Below are 24512 nucleotides of genomic sequence, written 5' to 3'. Positions count from 1 at the left end.
TAAAGGCCTAAAAGCAGCAATCACCCACTTTGGGCGAAGTCCATATCTTTTAATTGTACCTTATACCGCTGCACAGGTTCAAACCTTGGCAGCCACATCTAATGATTGGGCAGTTTTAGTTACCTCCTTTTCAGGACAAATAGATAACCATTATCCAAAACATCCAATTTTACAGTTTGCCCAAAATCAATCTGTTGTGTTTCCACAAATAACAGTAAGAAACCCACTTAAAAATGGGATTGTGGTATATACTGATGGATCAAAAACTGGCATAGGTGCCTATGTGGCTAATGGTAAAGTGGTATCCAAACAATATAATGAAAATTCACCTCAAGTGGTAAAATGTTTAGTGGTTTTAGAAGTTTTAAAAACCTTTTTAGAACCCCTTAATATTGTGTCAGATTCCTGTTATGTGGTTAATGCAGTAAATCTTTTAGAAGTGGCTGGAGTGATTAAGCCTTCCAGTAGAGTTGCCAATATTTTTCAGCAGATACAATTAGTTTTGTTATCTAGAAGATTTCCTGTTTATATTACTCATGTTAGAGCCCATTCAGGCCTACCTGGCCCCATGGCTCTGAAAAATGATTTGGCAGATAAGGCCACTAAAGTGGTGGCTGCTGCCCTATCATCCCCGGTAGAGGCTGCAAAAAATTTTCATAACAATTTTCATGTGACGGCTGAAACATTACGCAGTCGTTTCTCCTTGACAAGAAAAGAAGCCCGTGACATTGTTACTCAATGTCAAAGCTGCTGTGAGTTCTTGCCAGTTCCTCATGTGGGAATTAACCCACGCGGTATTCGACCTCTACAGGTCTGACAAATGGATGTTACACATGTTTCTTCCTTTGGAAAACTTCAATATCTCCATGTGTCCATTGACACATGTTCTGGCATCATGTTTGCTTCTCCGTTAACCGGAGAAAAGGCCTCACATGTGATTCAACATTGTCTTGAGGCATGGAGTGCTTGGGGGAAACCCAAACTCCTTAAGACTGATAATGGACCAGCTTATACGTCTCAAAAATTCCAACAGTTCTGCCGTCAGATGGACGTGACCCACCTGACTGGACTTCCATACAACCCTCAAGGACAGGGTATTGTTGAGCGTGCGCATCGCACCCTCAAAGCCTATCTTATAAAACAGAAGAGGGGAACTTTTGAGGAGACTTTACCCCGAGCACCAAGAGTGTCTGTGTCTATGGCACTCTTTACACTCAATTTTTTAAATATTGATGCTCATGGCCATACTGCGGCTGAACGTCATTGTTCAGAGCCAGATAGGCCCAATGAGATGGTTAAATGGAAAAATGTCCTTGATAATAAATGGTATGGCCCGGATCCCATTTTGATAAGATCCAGGGGAGCGGTTTGTGTTTTCCCACAGAATGAAGACAACCCATTTTGGATACCAGAAAGACTCACCCGAAAAATCCAGACTGACCAAGGGAATACTGATGTCCCTCGTCTTGGTGATGTCCAGGGCGTCAATAATAAAGAGAGAGCAGCGTTGGGGGATAATGTCGACATTTCCACTCCCAATGACGGTGATGTATAATGCTCAAGTATTCTCCTGCTTTTTTACCACTAACTAGGAACTGGGTTTAGCCTTGATTCAGACAGCCTTGGCTCTGTCTGGACAGGTCCAGACGACTGACACCATTAACACTTTGTCAGCCTCAGTGACTACAGTCATAGATAAACAGGCCTCAGCTAATGTCATGATACAGGGAGGTCTCATGCTGGTTAATCAACTCATAGATCTTGTCCAGATACAACTAGATGTATTATGACAAATAACTCAGCTGGGGTGTAAACAAAAGTTTCCGGGATTGTGTGTTACTTCCATTCAGTATGTTAAATTTACTAGGGCAGCTAATTTGTCAAAAAGTCTTTTTCAGTATATGTTACAGAATTGGACGGCTGAATTTGAACAGATCCTTCGGGAATTGAGACTTCAGGTCAACTCCACGCGCTTGGACCTGTCCCTGACCAAAGGATTACCCAATTGGATCTCCTCAGCATTTCCCTTCTTTAAAGAATGGGTGGGATTGATATTATTTGGAGATACACTTTGCTGTGGATTAGTGTTGCTTCTTTGATTGGTCTGTAAGCTTAAGGCCCAAACTAGGAGAGACAAGGTGGTTATTGCCCAGGCGCTTGCAGGACTAGAACATGGAGCTTCCCCTGATATATCTATGCTTAGGCAATAGGTCGCTGGCCACTCAGCTCTTATATCCCATGAGGCTAGTCTCATTGCACGGGATAGAGTGAGTGTGCTTCAGCAGCCCGAGAGAGTTGCACGGCTAAGCACTGCAATAGAAGGGCTCTGCGGCATAAAATGAGCCTATTCTAGGGAGACATGTCATCTTTCAAGAAGGTTGAGTGTTCAAGTGTCCTTCCCCCAGGAAAAACAACACGGGACCAGACCAGGACCCCTCTGGGTGATGAGCCTGGGAGGAGGTTATGTGTACGGCTCCTTTACCTACACACTGGGGATTTGACCTCTATCTCCACTCTCATTAATATGGGTGGCCTATTTGCTCTTATTAAAAGAAAAGGGGGAGATGTTGGGAGCCGCCCCCACATTCGCCGTCACAAGATGGCGCTGACATCCTGTGTTCTAAGTGGTAAACAAATAATCTGCGCATGTGCCAAGGGTATTTTACGACTACTTGTACTCTGCCTTTCCCGTGAACGTCAGCTCGGCCATGGGCTGCAGCCAATCAGGGAGTGATGCGTCCTAGGCGAAATATAACTCTCCTAAATAGGGAAGGGGTTTCGGTTTCGTTATTGGGGTGGCTTTCGCTTTTGGGGCTGGGGGTTTGCGCTCCTGGCTCCTGAAGATGTAAGCAATAAAGTTTTGCCGCAGAAGATTCTGGTTTGTTGTGTTCTTCCTGGCCGGGGGCGTGAGAACGCGAGTAAGATTTTCTAAATTGCCTGAAATATATCCTTTCTAAGAAAAAAATTATTAATTCAAGATATCATATACATAAGTATTCTGGTAAAAATCCTTCACTAACTAATCTAGTCTTACTGCTAAATCATCAGATTTGTCTCAGTTGATCAATTACGTTCCCCTCATAATTTACCAAATTCCTGACAGTACCTAGTAGGAAAACTACCCAACTCAAGCAGCGATATATATGCAAAAATGCCACTTCAAGAATTATCACCCAACAAAATCCTAGGTACTAACTGCTTGGTTTAATCTATTCAGAAAACCAAAATGTCTAAAGTAAGGTGACTTACTTCAGCACACAGGAAGACTAAAAGCAAATGACTCATATATATATATAAACCATAGATAGACCTCAAGAGGAAATAGACTCTCTATGTCTTATGATATGACACCAACACCAAACAAAAATCTGGAGAAAGAACATATTAAAGTTTAAACTAAAGTATGCAAGCAACACACACACACATGTAGGTGCCCCACACATGCACACATAAGAAATTATAAGTACTCTTTAACTCATCATACACAGAGCCAAATGGAATAAACATCCTTTCATTTAGCAATGCTATAGCTTGTAATTTTTTCTAGTGTGATTAATATACTGAGATACATATCTACAATATTTCATAGAAAATCATTTTAAAAAGCAAAAACCTAGAAATAAGTTTAATGACCAAGTATTAGAAGCTCAATGAACAAATGATGACATATTGTTTTAATGAATATTAAATGTGCTAGGCATGGTGATTATGTGTTTATAGTTCTAGCTATTAGGGGGGCCAAGCTGGGAACATCTCTTGAGCTCAGCAGCTTGGGTCAATCTAGGCAACATGGTAAGAAGTTATCTAAAACAAAACAATGTTATAAAAAAGTTTAAAAATTTACCTTTTAAAGATAAACTTTCATTTTATATATTTTTGTGTGTTTTGCCAGCATGGATGTTTGTGAACCATGAATATGCCTGTGTACCACCTGTGTGCTTGGTACCCAGGGAAGAGGGTATTAGAACCCCTGGAACTATAGGTGGTTGTGAGGGTGAGAATCTAAGTCTGGTTGTCTGCAAGAGCAAACAGTGCTCATAAGCATTCAGCTATTTCTATATCTCCTAAAAATTTAAGTTTAAAATGTTAGAACATAAGGACATCCAGCACAAGAAGGTCTACAGGATTCTAAACAGGGCTGACCAGAAAATATCTTCAACATCACATTTTATAGTCAAATTGTCCGAAGAATAAGAAACAGAATTCTACAAATTCTACAGAACAGTGCCTGCCATATCACACTGAAGGTATCTTATTAGGACTATGCAGGCTTCTCAGCATACTTGAAGTACTGTAAGAGATAAGCTGCCACTTGAGACTGTTAGTCCCAGAGAAATCGAGGAAAAGTCCAAGACAGGCAGAAGAAGTCATTACAAGACAAGCTTCAGAAAAATTACTTAGGGAAATCCTCTAATAGTGAAAGACAGATTAGAACTACCAGGGAAAACATACAGTGTAAAACTCAGAAGAGACAAAATGAAAAAGAGAAAACAATCCAACATCACCAGTCAGTAAAACATACAGATCAATAATAGGAAAAGGACAAAGGACAACCAAAATGATGACAGGCTTAACATACTCAGACGTAGAGCGCCAAGTTATACTAGGCCCTGGCTCCAAGATCCTCAGCCTTAAATAAACAATGAGAAGAAAATTAACAAATGATAGAACTATGCCTTCATCAATAGTAATCTTGTATATAAATACATTCTCCAATTAAAAGACACAATTGCTACATGGATTTTTTTTTAAAGGCCCAACAAGATGGGGCCTTTATCAGTAATGACACACATAGACCAAAGTGACAGGCTAGACAAGGCAGCCCATGCAAAAAGAACCAAAAGCAGGCAGAAAGAGAGACATGTGTACCTGAGAATAGACTAAGAAGAACTTAAGAAATTAATACAACTGTAAGGAGCTTAATAGAGATTTAGCCAGCACCAGAGCACTTGAAATCCTTTAAAACAAATGAAAATAGCAATAAAACTAGAATACAACAAAAACAGTACTAAGAATTTTCTTTCAATCATTACATACAGCAAAGAACAGAATAGCAAATAATGTAATAATGTACCTCAATGACATAATAAGTAAAACCAAACTAAAACCAAAATTAATAAAAACAAAAAGAAACAGCAAAGATTGGACGGAATGCAAGAGGTCAATGAAATTAAGAAGTGGGGAGGGGGATGAGAACACGGATCTGAGAATGCACGTGGAGGACAGTTAGAGAACAAGCTTGTGCTGTTGGTCCTTGCGGTCTGTCTACCTTGTTTGAGGCAGGTAGATGTTCTACCTTGCTTGTAGCTATTCTACAAGCTAGACGGTGAGTGAGTTTCTGGGAATTTTCCAGTCTGTAGCTCCCATTTTACTGCAGAAGTACTAAGATTAAAAGAGATATACCACTCACATGGGCTTACAAGGGGCTTCTAGGGGATTAAATTCAGGTCCTCATGACTGTTCATTTGTTTGCTTTTTTCTTCAAATATAAAATCAACAAAAATTTTCTTTTCTTTTTTTTTGTTTTCTTTTAAAGATTTATTTTATGTATAAGAGTATACCATTGCTCTCTTCAGACACACCAGAAGAGGGGATCAGATCCTATTGCAGATGGTTGTGAGCTACCATGTGGTTGCTGGGAATTGAACTCAGGATCTCTAGAAGAGCAGTCGTAGTTCTTAAATGCTGAGCCATCTCTCCAGCCCCAACAAAAATTTTCTAAAGTGGAGGAGAACAGAAAACTTAAACCACACACACACACACACACACACACACACACAGAGAGAGAGAGAGAGAGAGAGAGAGAGAGAGAGAGAGAGAGAGAAAGAGAGAGAGAGAAAGAGAGAGGGGGGGGAAGGGGGCCTTAAAAACTTAGTAAACAGGGGCAATGGAGGTAGCTCAGTGGGGATAATTTTAGTTCAAAATTGAAAATTCATTTATAAAAGGGTTAGCAAACCAGGTTTAGTGGTGCACAACTTTAATTCCAGGACTATAATCTCTGTGACTTTGAGACTGGCCATAGATAGATAGTATTTCTCACAGCAGCAAGTGCTCATACTCCCAGCACTGAGAAGGTGGAGACAGGATAATCTCTAAATTTTACTGATCAGCTAGACTTGCCTACTTGGTGAGTTTCAAATCAGTGAGAGATCCTGTCTCCAAAAAAGATAGTTAACAGTGCCTGAGGAACAGCAACTAAGTCTGTCCTCTGGTCTCCACATGGGTACCTTCAAACACATGCATACACACACATACACATGTTTATGTCTGCACACTCACACACAAATAAGAAAGCTAACAAAATACATCACATCAGGACAAAGTATACTGCTCTCTTCTCTTCCCTCTCTGTCCTCTCTCTCCTCATCCCCCTACCTCCTCTTTCTCCACATGTTCATGGCCGACCTCTACTCCTCTTCTTCCCCCAAGCCCTGCCATTCTGTCTACTACCCCATCAACTCACCTTTCCATGCCCTAAACTCTATTCTATAAAGCAAACAAGCAAAAACAAACAAACAAACCAAACAAAAAACCCATCCTATAGTCATTCTCTATAAATTTGGTAAAAATTAACACTGCTTCATGATAAAAGCCCGATTAATTATATCTAGAGAGATCACAGACTAACCTAATAAAGGCTACATAAGATAGAAATGCACCAGCATTATCCTGAGAGGAAAAATGCTGAAAGGGTTTCTCTTAGGTATGGTGATGTTCACTTGATTTGCTTATTCAATATAGAATTTTTGGAAATTTTAACCAAGGAAATTAAAATGTAATAATAAAAGTATTACAAACAGAAAAGCAAACTACGCCTGCTTACAGATATGATTCTCTACATAGAAAAGCCTTTAAAAAATTTAGCGATGTTTCAGAAGTAAATGTGATGGACATACTTAAAAAAAAATGAGAGAGAGATGCCTAAAAACCCCAGCAAAAGATTATTAGAACTGAAAAATAAAATGTGATAAATTTGCAAAATTAAAAAGGTCATCATGCAGATGCTGGGTAGAGAGGTCACTTGGTAAAAAGTGCTTGCCCTGCAAATATCAGAGCCTGTGTTTAGTCCCTAGTACTCATACTACAAAAATAAAAGGACCAGAAATGATGTGGATGTATATACCACAGTGATGGGGAAGCAAAAATAGGACTTGGACAGTCAGTGAGAAGAGACTCCCAATAAAATAAAATAAAACAAATGCAAGGTGGATCGATGGTACCAAAGGAATGAAACCTGAAGTGGTTCTATGGCCTTCCTGTATACACGCACCTGTACATACATTTATGAAAATTGGTAGTTAAAAAAAAATTCAGTACATACAGGTTTCACTGAGTAGCCCTTCTGGCAGGCCCAAAACTTGTTACATGGACAAGGTTGGCCTTAAACTCACAGAAGTCTGTCTGTCTCTGCCTTCTGAGTACTAGAATTTAGGGTGTATACCACACTGTCAGGACTCATTACTATTTTTAAATATATAGAAAAAATGAAGTTACTGAAAAATATATCATGAAATCAATATAATACTTAAGAGGTATAAATCAAACAAAGAATACTCTAACCCCAAACATTAAAAAAGAAATACAAAAACTTCACCAAAACTAGCCTAGAATTGAATTTAACAAAGGAAGCCACAGACCTCTAAAATGAATTTTTTCTATGTTCATATACTAAGAATTAATGTTGCTAATGTTTGGGGGCTGGAGAGGCGGCTCAGTTGTTTGAGAGTGTGTACTGTTCTTATAGAGTCCCACAGTTCAGTCCCCAGAACTCACATGGGCAGGTTACAACTTCCTCTAACTCTAGCTCCAGGGCATCCAACACCACCTTCCAACCTGTATGAGCACAGACCTACATACAAAGAATGTTCCTATCCACGGTATCCAAAGAAACTTGCAGGTTCAATGTAACCCCTTTCAAAAAAGGTATTCTTAACAAGACAAGGGGGGGACCCCCCCAAATTCTTATGGAAGCACAAACAACCTAAAACAGACAAAAGGAATATAGAACAAAACTGTAGGCATGACAGTATCAACTTCAAAAACAGCACTAAGCAAGAATAAACAGAAAATGCTGGCACTAGTGTAAGTTCAGAACAGAAGAGATAAAAGACTTCATAAAACAAACACACACACACACACACACACACACACACACACACACACACACACACATGCACACACACACGCACACACACACACACACACCCCTATAGTAGAGAGATTCCCAACAAGGTGCTGAAACTACCAAAGAAATAACAGCCCTTTAATAAACATTGCCAGGAAAATGAATAAGCATATGTATTTCTTACCTTGCATGAAAGAACAAAGATCTACAACTTCCAAAACTACTAAAAACCAATTAAAAAAACACAGAAGATACACTTCAATGCTGAATATAGGTAGTACTTGAATATAAGCCTAAAAACACCAACAATATGAACAGAAATGACAAATACAACTATAAGTTTCTATACAACAACAAAAAACCCCAAAAAGTGTAGAGAATATAAAAAATTCCACCTATTCACCTAACACAAGATTAACATCTATATTAGTCAAGAAACTCAGAAACAATAGGAGAAGCTCCACATAATCCCATAGAGGGAAAAATGATCAAATGATCAGAACACTTCTCAAAAGGCAGCAATATAATGATCAATCAATATAATCTTAAGACATAGAGCATAATTATTCAATAAATCAAAATTATAATATGATATCATCATAGCCACCAATAAGTCAACTGTAAAATACAGACAAACCAAAACCACAAAATGCTGACAAAGATGTACAGGTAAAAGACACTCTCACCCTCTATAGATGAGTTGTAATTAGAAGAACTATTATGGAAGACAGTATAAAAACACCTATAAAAAGCTGAGCATAGTTGGATGTGGTGATACCTCTGCCCTTCTACTCCCTTCCTTCCCCTTGTGTGTGTATCACAAATTCAAAGGCAGCCCTGGCAATAAAGTAACAGCCTATCTAAAAGAAAATGAAACATGCTAAAGAGCAACTCCCATCCTTGGTGTACTCGAGTTGATGCATGAACCCACCAATGAATGGACAAAGACAAAATGTAGTATATGTTCAAAATGCAGTTATTATTCTGACATAAAGACGAATCCTGTCAAATGAAGCATGAAGGAAGGATCTGAATTACATTAACTGTACAATCAGATATAGAAAGACAATGCATTCTCTCAAGGCGAAGCCAAGAAAAAACCAATTTGGGGCAGTGTTGACGGTTCAGCAGGCAAAGAATGCATAGGTTCCGAGTTAGAGTCCCCATCACTATAAAGGTAATAATGGTACAGGTACATACATATATACAGAAACTTGGATCTCAGTGTTTCGTTGGCTAGTCAATCTAACCAAAATGGTGAGTTATAGGTTCACTGAAAGACTTTCTCAAAAGTTAAGGTATAGCTCATCAGAGGGATATACTTAAATTTGGATTCTAGCTTCTATAGGGCACACACACTACAGGTGAATGTACCTTCACATACCCACGCAGAAACATGGACAGACAGTCAATCTAAGCAAAATGTGATTAACAAGAGATTAGGGAGAGTATTGACGGAGATATATAAAAGGTTGGATTGATCAGTGTATACTGTATGCAAGTGATGACAGGACACTGATATAGTCTATAAAAAGTACACATGAACAAATACTGAGTTCCAAATTAGTTAATTGTGGCATATTGTTATAATAGAGCACTATGCACTCATTCAAAATGTAAAAGAAAATCTAGCAGCAAAGATTTTAAACTATATATAAGCTTTTAAAAATCACAACACGTTTAAAAAATTTAAAATAGTCATTGTATATAATAAGGTAAAAGACAGTTTAATTAGTAACAGGAAATTCATATACATATAATGTATATGTATGTACGTGTACACACACACACACACACACACACACACACACACACACACACACACAGAGATGATATACCAGGTAAAGGGCTCTCAAGACAGGGTTTCCTCTGTGTATACCTGGCTGTCCTCAAACTCACAGAGATCCATCTGCCTTTGTCTCCGGAGTGCTGGAATTAAAGGTGTGGGCCACTACTGCCCAGTAATAAACTGTGTATTTAAAAAGAAACTGTTTCTCTGTGTGGCTCCAGTATTAGTTGCAAATTTTGGAACCAGTATGTTTATTTTCAGAAACAGAACACATTCTATTAATGAAATTAGGCAAATGTGACAGACTCTTTAAAGCTGCCTTGAATCCTATTCTTATTTTAGTAAGCCAATTTCCTGACTATCCTCTTCTACCCTGCCATATAATGAGAGCATTTCTTTCCTGAAAACGAAAGCAACAGACTCTTGTCAGTTTCTGCAACCAACTCTCCCATCTCTCTAATACTGTCACTTAAAACTCAGACCAAAGGAGGACAGCTGTAGGGATGCCCATGGGCCTATTCTTCAAATTATTTCATTTCTCAGTCTAAAAAGATGTTATCTGCAACAACAGAGTTAAAAAAAAAAAAAAAAAGACTTCTAAAGCAACAGCTTCCTTTCTCTAGCTTTAACAAAGTTCAATGTTTCATTTGCTTCTTTACTTTAATACACATTTCTACACTAGTGCCTGTTTTTATGAGTGACTAACAGTCCTGCAGGCCAAGGAGAACTGCCATGGTTTTCTTTCTTTTGTTATTTTTTCCATCATATTAAGTTTTCCCATTAGTCGACTGCCTGAGTTCTCAGATTTAATTTACATCCTAATTCAGTCACTACAAAGGCAAGAAAATTCACAAATTTATGTACTAAGCTACCACAAATACTTATTTTGGTTAATTACTCTAAGTAAAACTAAAGCTAAAGCAAAATTCCCACAGATAAGAAAATTTCTAGTTAATCCAACAGTCAAGTAGTAATGTTTTTAAAAACTGTTTATTTTACCATAACTTTTACATGTAGAGACCAAAAACCACTTAAATTAAAGACATTTTATGTGAAAATCAAGGATCCATAAAAAAGTCTGACATATACTCACCGAAAGGTAGTTATTAATATCCACTCCATCTATTATGGTTTGGCGTTCTCCTTTATAGTTAATTTTCCGAAACCTTCGTCGAGACTGTCTGGCAGGAATTTCTCTTTGTAAAATACTGTCTTCATTATCTTTGGAATTCTCTACCTGAAATACATGTTCAGATTCCTGATTAAATATCCAGTTTTTCCATCTTTCAGACAGTCTATGAAGTCTTAAAAGGCTCATAAGGAAGCTTCATTTATTCCTGCCAAGAATGTGCCTGAAGAAACAGTCTGTACAAGGCAATGTTCTGAGTTGAAAGAGATTAAAGACAATGTTTTTATAAAGAACTAGAGACCACAGTTTCCTTCCAGGAAACTGTCTGTCTTGAGCACATAAACATATCCGTCTAAGTAAAGTCTCTTACCAGAAATGAAGGCTGTTAGCTACACCTACACATTCAATAATTATGACTTGGATGTTAGTCTAATTACAAACTGCCTTATTATGCATTTACTTTACTTACCAAACAATCATGGCTATCATTTTAGTGAACTACTGAAAAGCAAAACAAAATTACTCTATTATTTGATAGAAACTTTTTTTGTCCACCTTAATGCATAACAACATCAGTAAGGATGGCAACTTTAAAAACAACAGAGAAGCTGTTATACAGCCCACTTAAAATAGACATATTATATATATGTGTGTGTGTGTGTGTGTGTGTGTGTGTGTGTATGTATATATATATATATTTTTAAAAAATCTACAACATTATCTCTAGGTAAAAAAACAAAATGAAACCCCCAAGGACTAGTATCTTTCCAGGTCACAAGAGTGACCCTTACTAAAGGTGAGCTGGCAGGACTATCTAATTGCAAAACCTGTAATCTTGACGTAAGACTGCTATCCAATTACAGAGTATATATCACTACTATAAAAACTAACAATATCGCCGGGCAGTGGTGGCACGCCTTTAATCCCAGCACTTGGGAGGCAGAAGCAGGCAGATTTCTGAGTTCGAGGCCAGCCTGGTCTACAAAGTGAGTTCCAGGACAGCCAGGGCTATACAGAGAAACCCTGTCTCGAAAAAACAAAACAAAAAAACCAACCCCCACAAACAAATAAAAAAAAGTTATTTTAAAAAACAATATTTTAAAAAAGATTTATTTTTCACTTATATGCCCATATGTGTATATGTCTGAGTGAGTCAATACTACACATGTGCTGGTACCTAGGGAGACCAGAAGAGGACATGGGATTCCCTGGAGCTGTGAGAAGCTCTATGTGGGTGCTGGGAACCAAACCTGAGTCCTCTCTAAGAACATTCTCTTCAGCTCTCTAAACTTAAATCTTTGTTCAAACGTATATTGTTAAGTTCTAAATTATACTTTATAACTAACCTAACATAGAAATTATTTTTTTTCCTCTACAACTACTTTTCCTACTAATATCACATCTCTCTGCTATCACAAAATATGCTTTAGGCAATGAATTAAGCAATTCAGTCAACAATCAATTTCCAGCTCCATGCTCATCTTCCAAAGACCAGATCCATTTCTCAGGAGGTCAATATTGTTTGTACATGTCCCTTTCCTAACACCTTTTCTTTTTTTTTTTCTTCCCTGAGACAGGGTTTCTCTGTGTAGCCTTGGCTGTCCTGAAACTCACTTTGTAGACCAGGCTGGCCTCAAACTCAGAAATCCACCTGCCTCTGCCTCCCAAGTGCTGGGATTAAAGGTGTGCACCACTACCGCCCAGCCACCTTTTCTTTTAACAGTATCATCACCATCCCTTACCTGAGTTTTAATCACTTCAGTCTTATAATACATCAACAGTGATCCTGTTGCTTTAGACATGTTCTCCAATCACATACTGTAGTCAGATAAGCTACCAAGATAATCATCCTGTCAGGTGTCCTAATATGACAATGGACAGCCAATGTTTACCATACTTATTGAAATTTTAAAAATTCATTTTATGTGTATAGGTTTTTTTTCTGCATGTATGTCTGTGCACTACATACGTCTGGTGTCTGCAGGGGCCAGAAAGCGGCACTGGACCCTCTGGAACTGGGGTGTTGAAAACTGAACTCAGCTTCTCTAAAGAGCAGCCAGTACTGTTAATCAGCATCATCTCCCTACCCTTGATAAATTTAAACTCTTACTCCTGATATTCAAAGCCATATATCTCTCTTCCTTAAACTATTTTTTCTCCCAAGACAGATTCTTGCTCTGTATCTGTGTCTGACCTTGAACTTGCAATATTCCTGGAATATTCACACAATTATACTTATTTATTCACACAATTATACTTATTTATGGGACATATTATATATGCACTTGCAGTATACTTATCATTTTATTTACTGCACATGGTTCTATGACATAAATGAAGCCTCACTGTTATAGGTCTATTTCTTATATTTATTTCTCTGAAATGAGTACTCTTTTTCTTTAGATTTATTTTATTCTTTGTGTATGGGAGTTTGTCTGCATGTATATATGCTTTACAAGTGTAGGCCCGATGGCTGCACCTGTAGAAATCAAAAACATGCAACAGAACTGGAATAACAGGTTGTGAGCTATCATGTGGGTGCTAGGAATCGAACCTGGGTCCTCTGCAAGAGCACAACTGTTAACTGTTGAGTATCTCTCCAGCCCTAAAATGTGTATTCTTTGTTGGTTTAAAAAGTTCCCTTGGTACTCGGAAGTACTGTAGTCTTGTTCTAGTTACCATTGTAGTCAAACCACCTATGACATTTCCTGTTTCTTTTTATTAATATAAAATTCACATATTAAAAAAACCTACTCATAGTTCAGTGGTTTTCTGTATAGACATGAATTTCTTTAACAGTCACCACTTTCTAGGTCTAGCTCATTATTACCACCCTAAAGAAATTCAGCATCTGTCTGTATTTCATCTCTATGTCCTTTCTATAAAAGGTAACTACTAATCTCAATTTTACCTATTAGTTCAATTTCTCTCCTGTAATATAATATTTATTTGCAACACACACACACACACACACACAGAGGTATACAGACAGAGAAGAAAAAAACCAGACACAGATACACACACAGAGATAGAGTATCACTATATAGCCCTCGCTGGCATCAAACTCACTATGTATGTAGTAGACCTGCCTAACCTTACCTTATACTCACAAGAGTTCTGCCTGCCACTGTCTCCAGAGTACTAGGATTAAAAGCATGTGCCACCACCTGGAGTCCTATTGTACATAACTTATATAAATGAAGTAATATAACTGATGGTTTTGTTGTCTAGCTTCTTTCCATTTTTTATTTTTGCATTCAACACAATATTTTTTTCTATCAATTAATTTATTTACTCACTTTACATCCCAATCACCACTACCTCACCCCTTCTGGCTTCTTTCACTTAACAGAGTATTTTCAAGGTTTGTTAATTTATGGAAGAATAGACAGCTCACTCTATATAAAGCAGAGTACTATTCCATCTTATGGACACTGAATAAGGTTTATTCAGGTTGCAGATATTTATGCTATTTCTATTTCTGGGAAATTATGGATAATGTGTACATCCGTTTACCAGATGTTATATATGTAGGGGTGAAATGAATGGGTAATATGTTGACCTACCTAACCATTTTTCTAACTGGTGGCAGCACCTCACACTCCCAGCAAAGACAAAAGTTCCAATTTTATTAGATGCTTTCCAATGCCAATGACTGCCTGCTAATAAAACCCTTTATCATTATTTTTAATTTTTGATGAAGTCTTCAAGTTACACCATGGGTGCCTTTCATATAGTTGTTCTCTCTTAAGAAAAACTGGTCTAACTCCAAGAATGTATTGGGTCATAGGCTGTTAAGTAGCTGTCCTTATCTTTCTACCTGGAAGAAACTATATTTAAAAATCAAAAATAAAAAAATAAAATGAAATAAAAATCATGTACAGAACCTTTTAAAGTATAGTCTCAACCTAAAAATTCCTAAAGGGAAAAGAAATCTTTGTGACTGTAATGAAATGCATTCTAGATAACAGATTCACAACCTCTTAAAAACAAGATAAATTGTTTTTTTTTCTGCTTATGAGAGAGGGTCTCACTATGACCCACATTGTCCTTGAAAGTTCAGCATTTCACCTGTCTCAGGTTCTGGAACTACAGGCATTTACAACCATGGCAACAAAGTGATCTTTGCTTTGAAAGATACCAACTAAGCTAACACATCCAATGAAGAAAAAGGTGTCTGGTTGTAGGTAGTTCCAATCATCCTTGAAGTTACTAGAGATCAAATATTTCAATGAATTCTCAACATTTTAATACATTCTGAAATATTGGATTATTTTCTACTATAATTAATAAAGCATTATAAACACAGATGAATCAGCAAAAACAGTTCTAAAAAGTAACTGGAGGGACATTGTCTATTTCTCATGAAATTTATCAACATGCATTTTCTTATCCCTTGAACTTTCTCATATTAGCAAAACAGTTATCAAAATCAAGGTTTCAATAGTATCTTACCTGTATGCCATGTTGCTAACAGGATTTACAATTCTCCACTGTCCAGTAGTCAAAAGAAAAACAACCATTATGTTCATTAGATGCTATATTTATGTCTTTTAGAATGGTTCCATGACTGTTCTATCTCCTGTCATTGAGATCTCATCAATTTGTAGAACATTCTCTAATTTGTCTGATAATTTGTGACTTTTGTTTAAGTATGAATGCTGAACAAGAATACATTCTAGTCATGACCTTTCTTCTTCTCAGTGTTGTCACAACAGGAGTAATATCCCATTAGTTTGTGTGTATATATAAAATAGCAGTAGCAGTAATTACTATTCTGATGAAAATCTGCCATATTTTAACATCAGAAATTTAGTAATGTCCCCTTTATAAATAATTGCTAGGAACATCCTCTGTGATGTCCTAAGTATTCTGTTGCCTAACTGAACATTAGCCTCCCTAGTTTTACCAATTGTAAGCCAAGTGTTTCCTTACCATTTGTTAGTTGGCATTCTACCATCAAGGAGTGCTAGCTCATCATCCTTCTTCATTTCTTCAGATCATCAAGATTTTAACTACTTGTATGATATATGAAGGCACCATCACCACTATAAATTTTTATTTGAATTCCCAAATGTCCCTAGGTTTCGCCAATGGGAGTGTTTTTGATCTGGGTCCTGGGTTATTTTAAATTCTCTTAAATGTTTCCTTTACATTGTTGCCAGCTAATGAAAATACTTTGTTTCTTAAAGGGGAAAAAGATGATAAAGAGGTATAAAGGGAAATTCATTGTTAAATATTTTTTAAAGGCATATTTAATACATTAAATGTGCACATTAAAATTCTAGGCAGTAATTTTCTGTATGCATGTATGTATGTATGTATGTATGTATGTATGTATGTATGTATGTATGTTAGTTAGTATTCTGGCTAGTAATATATGTCTCCTCACCCTAGTCCTCTTTCTTCTTTTTCTCTCTTCCTCTTCTTTTTTTCTCTTTGAGACAAAGTCTTAAGTAACCCATGCCGCCTGACTCATCATATGGTTTTGAAATCATGTTCATCCTGCCACCTCCTGGCCAAGTGCTTGAATTAAAGCGAGAATCATGACGTCTGGCTTGTAACTAGTTGCACATTAAGTTTACTCGTTTAAAAATTAACAATTCTTTTTTTGTTGTTGTTGTTTTTGTTTTTTGTTGCTGTTGTTGTTTTTCGAGACAGGGTTTCTCTGTATAGCCCTGGCTGTCCTGGAACTCACTTTGTAGATCAGGCTGGCCTCGAACTCAGAAATCCGCCTGCCTCTGCCTCCTGAGTGCTGGGATTAAGTGGGCCGCCACCACCACCCAGCCAAAAATTAACAATCCTTAAACACTTTTTATTAACATCTTCTTACATTATTTACTCCCCACCCACACACTCCACACCAATGGTGGAGGTCAGGGAACAATTTCTGGAGAGCAGGCTGTCAGACTCGGTGGCAAGGACCTTTACCTGATGAACCCTCCCACCAGTCAAATACTTAAACAACCTGGTGATAAATTAATAGGTACATGAAAATGTAAGCTAACGATTTCTAAGTCTTAGTAAATAAAAAGGACATGGTAAAATGCCAGAATAAACTCTGGGCTTTAAACATGCTGGCATGCATTTCACTGAGGGGATCTCAAGGAACTTAAGCACAACCAGTAGCCAGAGCTTAGCTTGGTTTTTAAACATTTTCTAAAACAACAACAACATCACAAACAAACTCCCTTTACAAAAAAGAGATAACAGCTCCACGTTTCAAACAGCAAATGTAAGATGACTGTAGCCTAAAATGACTTCCTGACTTTTCCTGATACATAAACATGCTATATACCTCTTGCATGTGCACTAAGTATTAAAGCACATTGTTATCCACTGCAGTTTGACCACCTACAGTTCTAGGGCAGCCAATACCCTCTTTAGACCTCTGTGGACACTGCACACATGTAGTTCACTTACACACATGCAGGAAAAACAATCATACATAATATACATACATATAAATATAACTCTTTTTAAAAGCCAAATTTTCTAGAGTTCTAACAACTATCTAGGCTCTTATGGAAAATAAAAATATATTCATTAAACACAAGTCTAAATGAAATATTATCTCAAATTATTAAAGAGTACAAGTATTGGAAACAAACTATTTTTACTTGGGCCGATTTCCTATGTGCCTTTATTTTCTCTAGCTCTTCCCCTCAGCTCATCTGAAGTTTACTGACTCCATTACTGGCAAAGGAAAAAACACTGGAAAAAAATTATGTCCCTTTAAAGAGGCCTCCCCACTTCGTTGACACACAGACAGAGATACACATATTTCCTCTCCGCATTCCCCCGAGCCTACTTTTTAATTTTCTGGTGGAACAGGTAAAGAAAGTTACCAAATTTGGGACATGTTACCTCTATTATCATTTTAGACATCATTTCAACCACAACAGAAGTGTCAGAGATAAAAATATATAAAGGTGCTATATGGTTCTGATGTTATTTAAATATCATCATAGGATAGGCCATGGAAAAGAAACTTTCTTGAGTATTGAAAGCCTACCACATTTAGAGTTGAAACTGAAGCATACAAAAAAGCAATTCAGCATCTTACCACAATCATTTCTGAAGGTTCTAACACAAGACAATCACATCCTCTTTTTCCTCCAAACTGCTTACCAAAACTATAAAAACAGAAAAACAATTTCTTTAGCAGAAGTTATAACGTATGTCAATATGGGAAAAATAAAAGCTCCAAGACATTAACTGAGAAATTCTGATCATCTTACTGAGATTTTTCTAACAAAAACAAATGAGTTCTTCTTAATTGCTCATATATGACAAATCTCATTTCAATTCTGTGTACAACTTTTTCCAAAATTTCTTTACTTAGTCCCCATAATTGTTTATGTAAGATATTTTCCTAATCTTAAATTCTAAACACTTAAACAAGACTAAATTGAAAGAAAAATATTCAAGATGTGATAGTATAGTTATGTTTTATAAAAGTACATTATTATACTAAATAACATAGAGAAACAAAAAACATTTTAGTAATGAAGAAATGCAGATAGACAATAAAATGATGTTTTTAAAAAATGGAATCGCCAGATTAGTTATTTCTGGAAAAAATAAAAAATTAAAAAAATAAGCCTTAAAAAGTCTATGCTAAGTATTCCATATGCTTCATCTGAGAAAAAGATTTCTACGCAAATCAAAACTAAGAAGAAATAAAAGAAAAACTGAGCTTTAGAAAGGTCAATTTTAAAAAAAGTTGTCAAACACATGAGACACAAAGACAAACCCTGTAGCGTACATTTAAATTTGAGATCTAAGACACTAGCACGGTGACACAGAGATATGTGATGGGTCTGAGAGTTGTTATAGTGCTTACAGTTCCTATCAGCAATAGGAACTGATCTACTGTATAGTCTACTAGCTTAACTCAGACTTGATTACTCTGAGCCTTATCTTTTAAATTTTGAATGGTTTCAGGGAAATAGCTAGAGAAAATAAAGGCACATACGAAATAGACCCAAGTAAGAAATGATTTGTTTATAATACTGTGTCCTTTAATAATCTGAGATGATCTTTCATTTAGGTTCGTATTTAGTGAATAATTTTTTTATTGTTCCATAAGAGGCCTAGACAGTTGTTAGAACTTTAGAAAATTTGGCTTTTAAAAAGTTATTTATATTTACTTATTATTGTTTTTCTTGTGTGTGTGTGTGTGTGTAAGTGAACCACGTGTGTGTAGTGTCAGTGGCTAAAAGCACTTTTTGCCCTTGCAGAAAACTTGGGTTTGAGTATCAGTACCCACATGGTGGGTCACAACCTTCCGTAACTCCAGGACTAGGGGATTTGACATCCTCTTGTGGTTTCCACTGGCACCAATATATATGTATACACACATGTAGACAAAAATGCTCATATGTATGAAATAAAAATTATATATCAAAGTAAAATACTGCCTCTACATTAAATACACAGGAAGGGGAAGGATACTATTGTCAAAAAAAGGCTACTCAGAATAAATTCTAAGTCATTTATAAGGCAAATTACAAAACTTTACCAATGAACTGGAACCAGGGTCTAAATAAAGCAACAAGTAGCATATACTTTCACAAGGAGACTCAGAATTACAATTTTATAACATGTAAGATATGGAGAGACGGCTCAGTGGCCAAGAGCACTGATTGATTTCCCAGAGGTCCTGAGTTCGATTCCCAGCAACCACATGGTGGCTCATAACCATCTGTAATGGGATCCAATGCACTCTTCTTATGTGTCTGAAGACAGCTATAGTGAACTCATATAAATAAAAATAAATACATTAAAACAAACAAACAAACAAATAATAATTTCCAATAAAAATCCTAAACAAAATTCAATAAAATTGAATAGTAGGGCATTGTGGCACACACCTTTAACTCCAGCAATCAAGATGGGCAGAGGCAGGTGGATCTAATTCAAGGCCAGCCAGAGTGGAACAGTAAACCACCTCCCACCCAAATCTAATGAAATTACCTTTTGAACGTAAAAAAAGATCACTTTATTTCTATACTGGAGCGTTTTATGTATGTTTCCAAAATGAGTTTCATGCAACACAGAACAGGAGCTGCATACACTCTTGTAAATGAAAATACAAAAATGAAAGAAAATCATAAAAGTATATATGTGACAAATTCCAAGATAATGGAAGGTAAGCAGCTCAGGAGTAGCATATTTTTCCAAGAGAGAAAGCAGCAGCAAAGCTGACCTTGAAAAATGCTTAGCTTACTATCCTTGCTACATGTAATCTTGACAACACTACCCAAGAAGCAGTTATTGAACTCAAAGATATCAACTCAATTTTAAGAGAGAAACTGCTTCAAAATTTTCAAATTTGTAAAGCTGGAGTACCAGAGAGAAGATAGAAATGCAAGAGAAGAAGGATAAAAGAAGGGAAGTAGAGAGGACACACACACACACACACACACACACACACACACACACATTATACACTTTGGAGATCTCTGGAAAGGTCCTCAAGTCCATACTGTACTGTGATTCATAGCATATCTAGTGGGTATGTGAGAAAAAAGAGCCAACTGAACAAGCACATAACACAAGGACATTAAAGACTGTCTACAGAAATGCATCTTTTTAACAATGATAATACAGTTCTGAAGTGCTAGGTTTGATCTCACAAATTTAAAAGGCTCAAAATAATCACATCTGTTATAGATAGTGAGACTATAGAGTAAAACAATTCTTATTACTATCTTAAGAAATATAACAAAAACAAGAACCCACTTACATAAGATGTGCAAAATCTGATATCCAATTAATAAAACAACAGCTCCAAATTGTACAGATTCAGTGCAGTTACAATAATAACTTAAAAATCCCAGAAAGTTGATTTTAAAGTCTGACATAACAATCCAAAGATTTACACAGAAATTTCAAGAATCTACTATACTAAAACGAAGGTGGAAAACAAGTTATCAAACTGCATGACACAATGGTATTAAAAAGTAAAAAGACCACAAAGTAAAGGGTTAGGAAGTTGCTGCCTGTATGTCTACAAATTTCACTTTGTTTTGTATTCAATCAATAGTTTTCTATGCTTAAATCATCCGGCAGTTTTATCATTTTATTATAGTATGTTTTATTAACTGATTTTGGATGCACAACCAACCCTGTATTTGGAAAATTCTAATGCTGATAACACAGTATTGTAAATACATCCCTAGATTCAGTGTACTATTATTTTGCTAGTAGTTTCTGTATATCCTCACCCCCACCCCTGCTTGTTACTATGTATATCCAACTGTTCTGGACTTCCTACATACGTAGATCAGGGTGCCCTAAAACTCAAGAAGATATACCAGTCTCTCCTCCTCTGGCCCCTTCATACGCTCCAGCAGTTCATAGATGCTGGTCAACTCAAAGTCCAGCACTGTCCCTACCCCGCCAACATACCCAATGCCACAGTCGGCAAGTGTGGGGCAGTTCTCATGTCCTTAGGGCTGGCTCACTCACACCCATGCCACCAGTGCCAGCCCTATTGTGCTACCCAGGCAAGGTGCAGGATCCACTCTGTAGCGCTTGAATATCACCATGGTCCCAAGCAAGTGGCAGTCCAGCCCTGGAACATCTTCATGGCCTTTGGTGATAATATGGGCCATGAACATCGACATTTCAAATGTTATCTGCTTTCCAGGTCTCCCCTCCGGAAGCCCCCCATCCCACCCTCCTCCCCCTGTCTCTATGATGGTGTTCCCCCACCCACTCACTCCCCACTTTCAGCTCCGGCATCCCCCTGCATTGGGGCATTGAACTCCCTCAGACTCAAGGGCCACTCAACATCATTATTCTTTAAGTCTGTGCTTTTACTCAATTAATAGTAAATAGTAGAAGCTCTAAGAATCATACAACAATGAACTTCCAACTTCCACTTCAACTGACCTAGTTCATCCCTATATAGGCCAATATAGTTATGAGCTTTCCCATCATACCTAGATTTTGAATCTTAAATTAACTCTTATTTAATATTTACTCTTAATGTGTATATGTTTTCCCTGCATATATGTCTGTGCACCATGTGCATATGCCTGGTGCCTGTGGAGGTCAGAAAAGGGTGTTGGGTGTCCTGGAACTAGAGTTACAGATGGTTGTGAGCTGCCATGTGGGTACTAATAATCAAACCTGTGTCCTATGGAAAGGCAGCCAGTATTAACTGCTGAGCCATCCACCAGTTCCTGAACTAACCCTATTAAATTACACGATCTATTAAAATAGATACGAAGATGAAGAAAGCCACTATGTTACTCTTGCCATTTATTTCTTGTAGCTCTTACCCATGCTCCCAAGGAATGCTGATTCTACAGAAGCTGAAAATGAATTAATTTCTAGGAAACAGAACCTGAGGTAACACATATAATGCATTATAGTTCTTTATATATAACTATTGATTTTTTTCTTTGACTGTTCTTCTCATAAACAGATGGCCACAATTACTGATCTAAAGAGACAGTTACTAATTTTGAATGGTCAGGGATTTCAAAGAACAGAATTAGAAGCCTGGTAACAAGGTAGTCTGGGAAGAGGTATGTAAATGAGCACCTTTCAGAACAAGCACAGAATTTAAAGATACCTGTGTCCATGTAGATTCTAAAAGGGCATATGCTATGGAGAAGGCTGTTATTTTATTCTATAGTATGTATGTACAGATGTTTATGTGCATGCAGGCTAGAGGTGGACAGTAGATGTCTTGCTCCATCATTTTACAACTTATTTTCTAGAACAGTGTTTCTCAGGGAACCCAGAGCTCAGTGTTCTGGCTAGACTGGCTGGCCACCAAGACATATGATCCTGTCTCTCTTCATCTTCTCTATTCCATACCACTACCACCCCACCACGCTGGGACTATGAGCATGCATCTAGATAGCTATATGTTTGCTAGGTATCTAAACTCAGGCCCTCATGCTTGGCTGAAAGCACTTTACTTACTGAACCATCTGTCAAGCTCCAGAGAAGGCTCTTAATAATTAAGAAGGCAAGAGTAGACATCCATCAGTCTCTTTCCCAAGCTTGTACAGTGCTTGAGCAGTGAGACTGTAAACATACTGAGTATGGCAGCAAAGAAAGAGAAGATGAGATGGGGATCAAATTACATCTGAGTACCTATTTTTTCAGAAGTAGGAACAATACTGAGTTCCTAATATGTTAGCATTTCTCAAGGGGACAAGACAACTATAGGAGCCACGTAATTTATAATCGATCGCGTCAATTACGGAGGAGTCAGGTTATTTGTCCTCACCAAACACATTCTAGATTATGCTAGTACTGCTAACCATCATGAGCTTACAGAGTATATTTTCTTATCTGGCACTGCAGATTGCATTACCTTCAATCAAGAAACTCATTTTTTTTTTTTTTTTGGCAAAACAGCTATAACAATGCTTTGCTTTTCCCAGTATTCTCAGTGTTTTAATCTAACAACTTATTTATAGTATTTTTGCTTGCTTCCTACCAACTCTGAACTTTGCTTGGTTAGTCTTAATGCTTTTACCAGGAGAACACAATCTTTTTTCTCCCTAGCCACTAAACCAATAGGCAGCAAACAGATGTTATTCTATTGTCACAAGTGACTAACCCCAATTACAAAGAAGAAATTGGGTTTGTGGCACACAACTGTAGCTAGAAGAACTCTTATGTCTAGAACAGCAACAACTAAAACAACAAAAAAGGCAAGACAATCAAGAACATTATACAATAAAGTTCAGCTCCCACTATCAGATAAAGAACCCAGAGCAGCCTAGTTTTTGCTGAAGGCAAGAATTCTGAAGGATAAGAACTACACCTATAGATTTTCATAGTTTGTACACGTTACTCTCTCCCCCATTCTCTTTAAATACAGGGTATTGGAAGTGAACATTTATAAGGTAAACTTTAGCCAATAAAATATACAGAGACATTATGGTGGAATATATAATTGATATAGTTAGAAATGATTAATAGGACTGTTCCCTCTTCATTTGGGTCAGAGTTTAGAACTGTACTTTCTTGAATGATAGTTATATTTTATTAGTCAAAAAGAGTTGTTTTGTTGTTGAATGGAAATCCAAAAGTATTTAGCTAAAATGCCATGCCAGTTAATTTTGCATTCACCTACTTCCTCAACTCCAAATGGACTGACTCTCTGATTGAAATTAACCCTTCAACAGTCCTACATTGTGATAAAAGTTGCAGATTCTGTCAGTGTTCTACTTTCCCAAGAGCCAGAGGCAGTTTTGTCAGCAGAGGCTACACAAGAAAGGTCTTTGCTCTACAGTTGGCAGGGTAGAGTGGGGCTGAGTAGGGCAGGGCAAAGATCCTGACCCTTTTACCAGCTGTGGGCCAGTCATCATCTGGAAGAAAGGGGAGACTCGGGTGCTTTTCCTACTTACCATTACTGTTCATCAGCTCATACTCTCAGTTCCCAGACAGTATGAACTAATTTTTGGCAAGAGGTACTCTAAAGTTCTTTTGTA

At 37.2% G+C, this 24512-nt stretch overlaps 1 protein-coding gene across 13 annotated transcripts in view; it reads right to left on the bottom strand.

Annotated features, from left to right (window-relative positions):
• Positions 1-24512, bottom strand: part of Rapgef6 (Rap guanine nucleotide exchange factor (GEF) 6) — a 176478-nt gene that overhangs the window by 119783 nt on the left and 32183 nt on the right. For 11 of the 13 annotated variants that reach the window (XM_006532560.4, NM_001252496.1, NM_001252494.1 and 8 more), the window contains 2 exons: positions 18110-18179; positions 11008-11151 (listed from right to left, as the gene is read on the bottom strand). In XM_006532560.4, coding sequence (XP_006532623.1) covers positions 11008-11151; positions 18110-18179 — 214 coding nt within the window. The remainder of the gene's footprint in view (positions 1-11007; positions 11152-18109; positions 18180-24512) is intronic. The other 2 variants (XM_006532563.4, XM_030245697.1) reach the window with 1 other exon arrangement.

The sequence above is a fragment of the Mus musculus genome, chromosome 11 (assembly GCF_000001635.26).
Source record: "Mus musculus strain C57BL/6J chromosome 11, GRCm38.p6 C57BL/6J".
Taxonomy (NCBI): domain Eukaryota; kingdom Metazoa; phylum Chordata; class Mammalia; order Rodentia; family Muridae; genus Mus; species Mus musculus.
The sequence above is the reverse complement of the archived record's forward strand: the minus strand, read 5'-3'. Positions and strand labels throughout refer to the sequence as shown.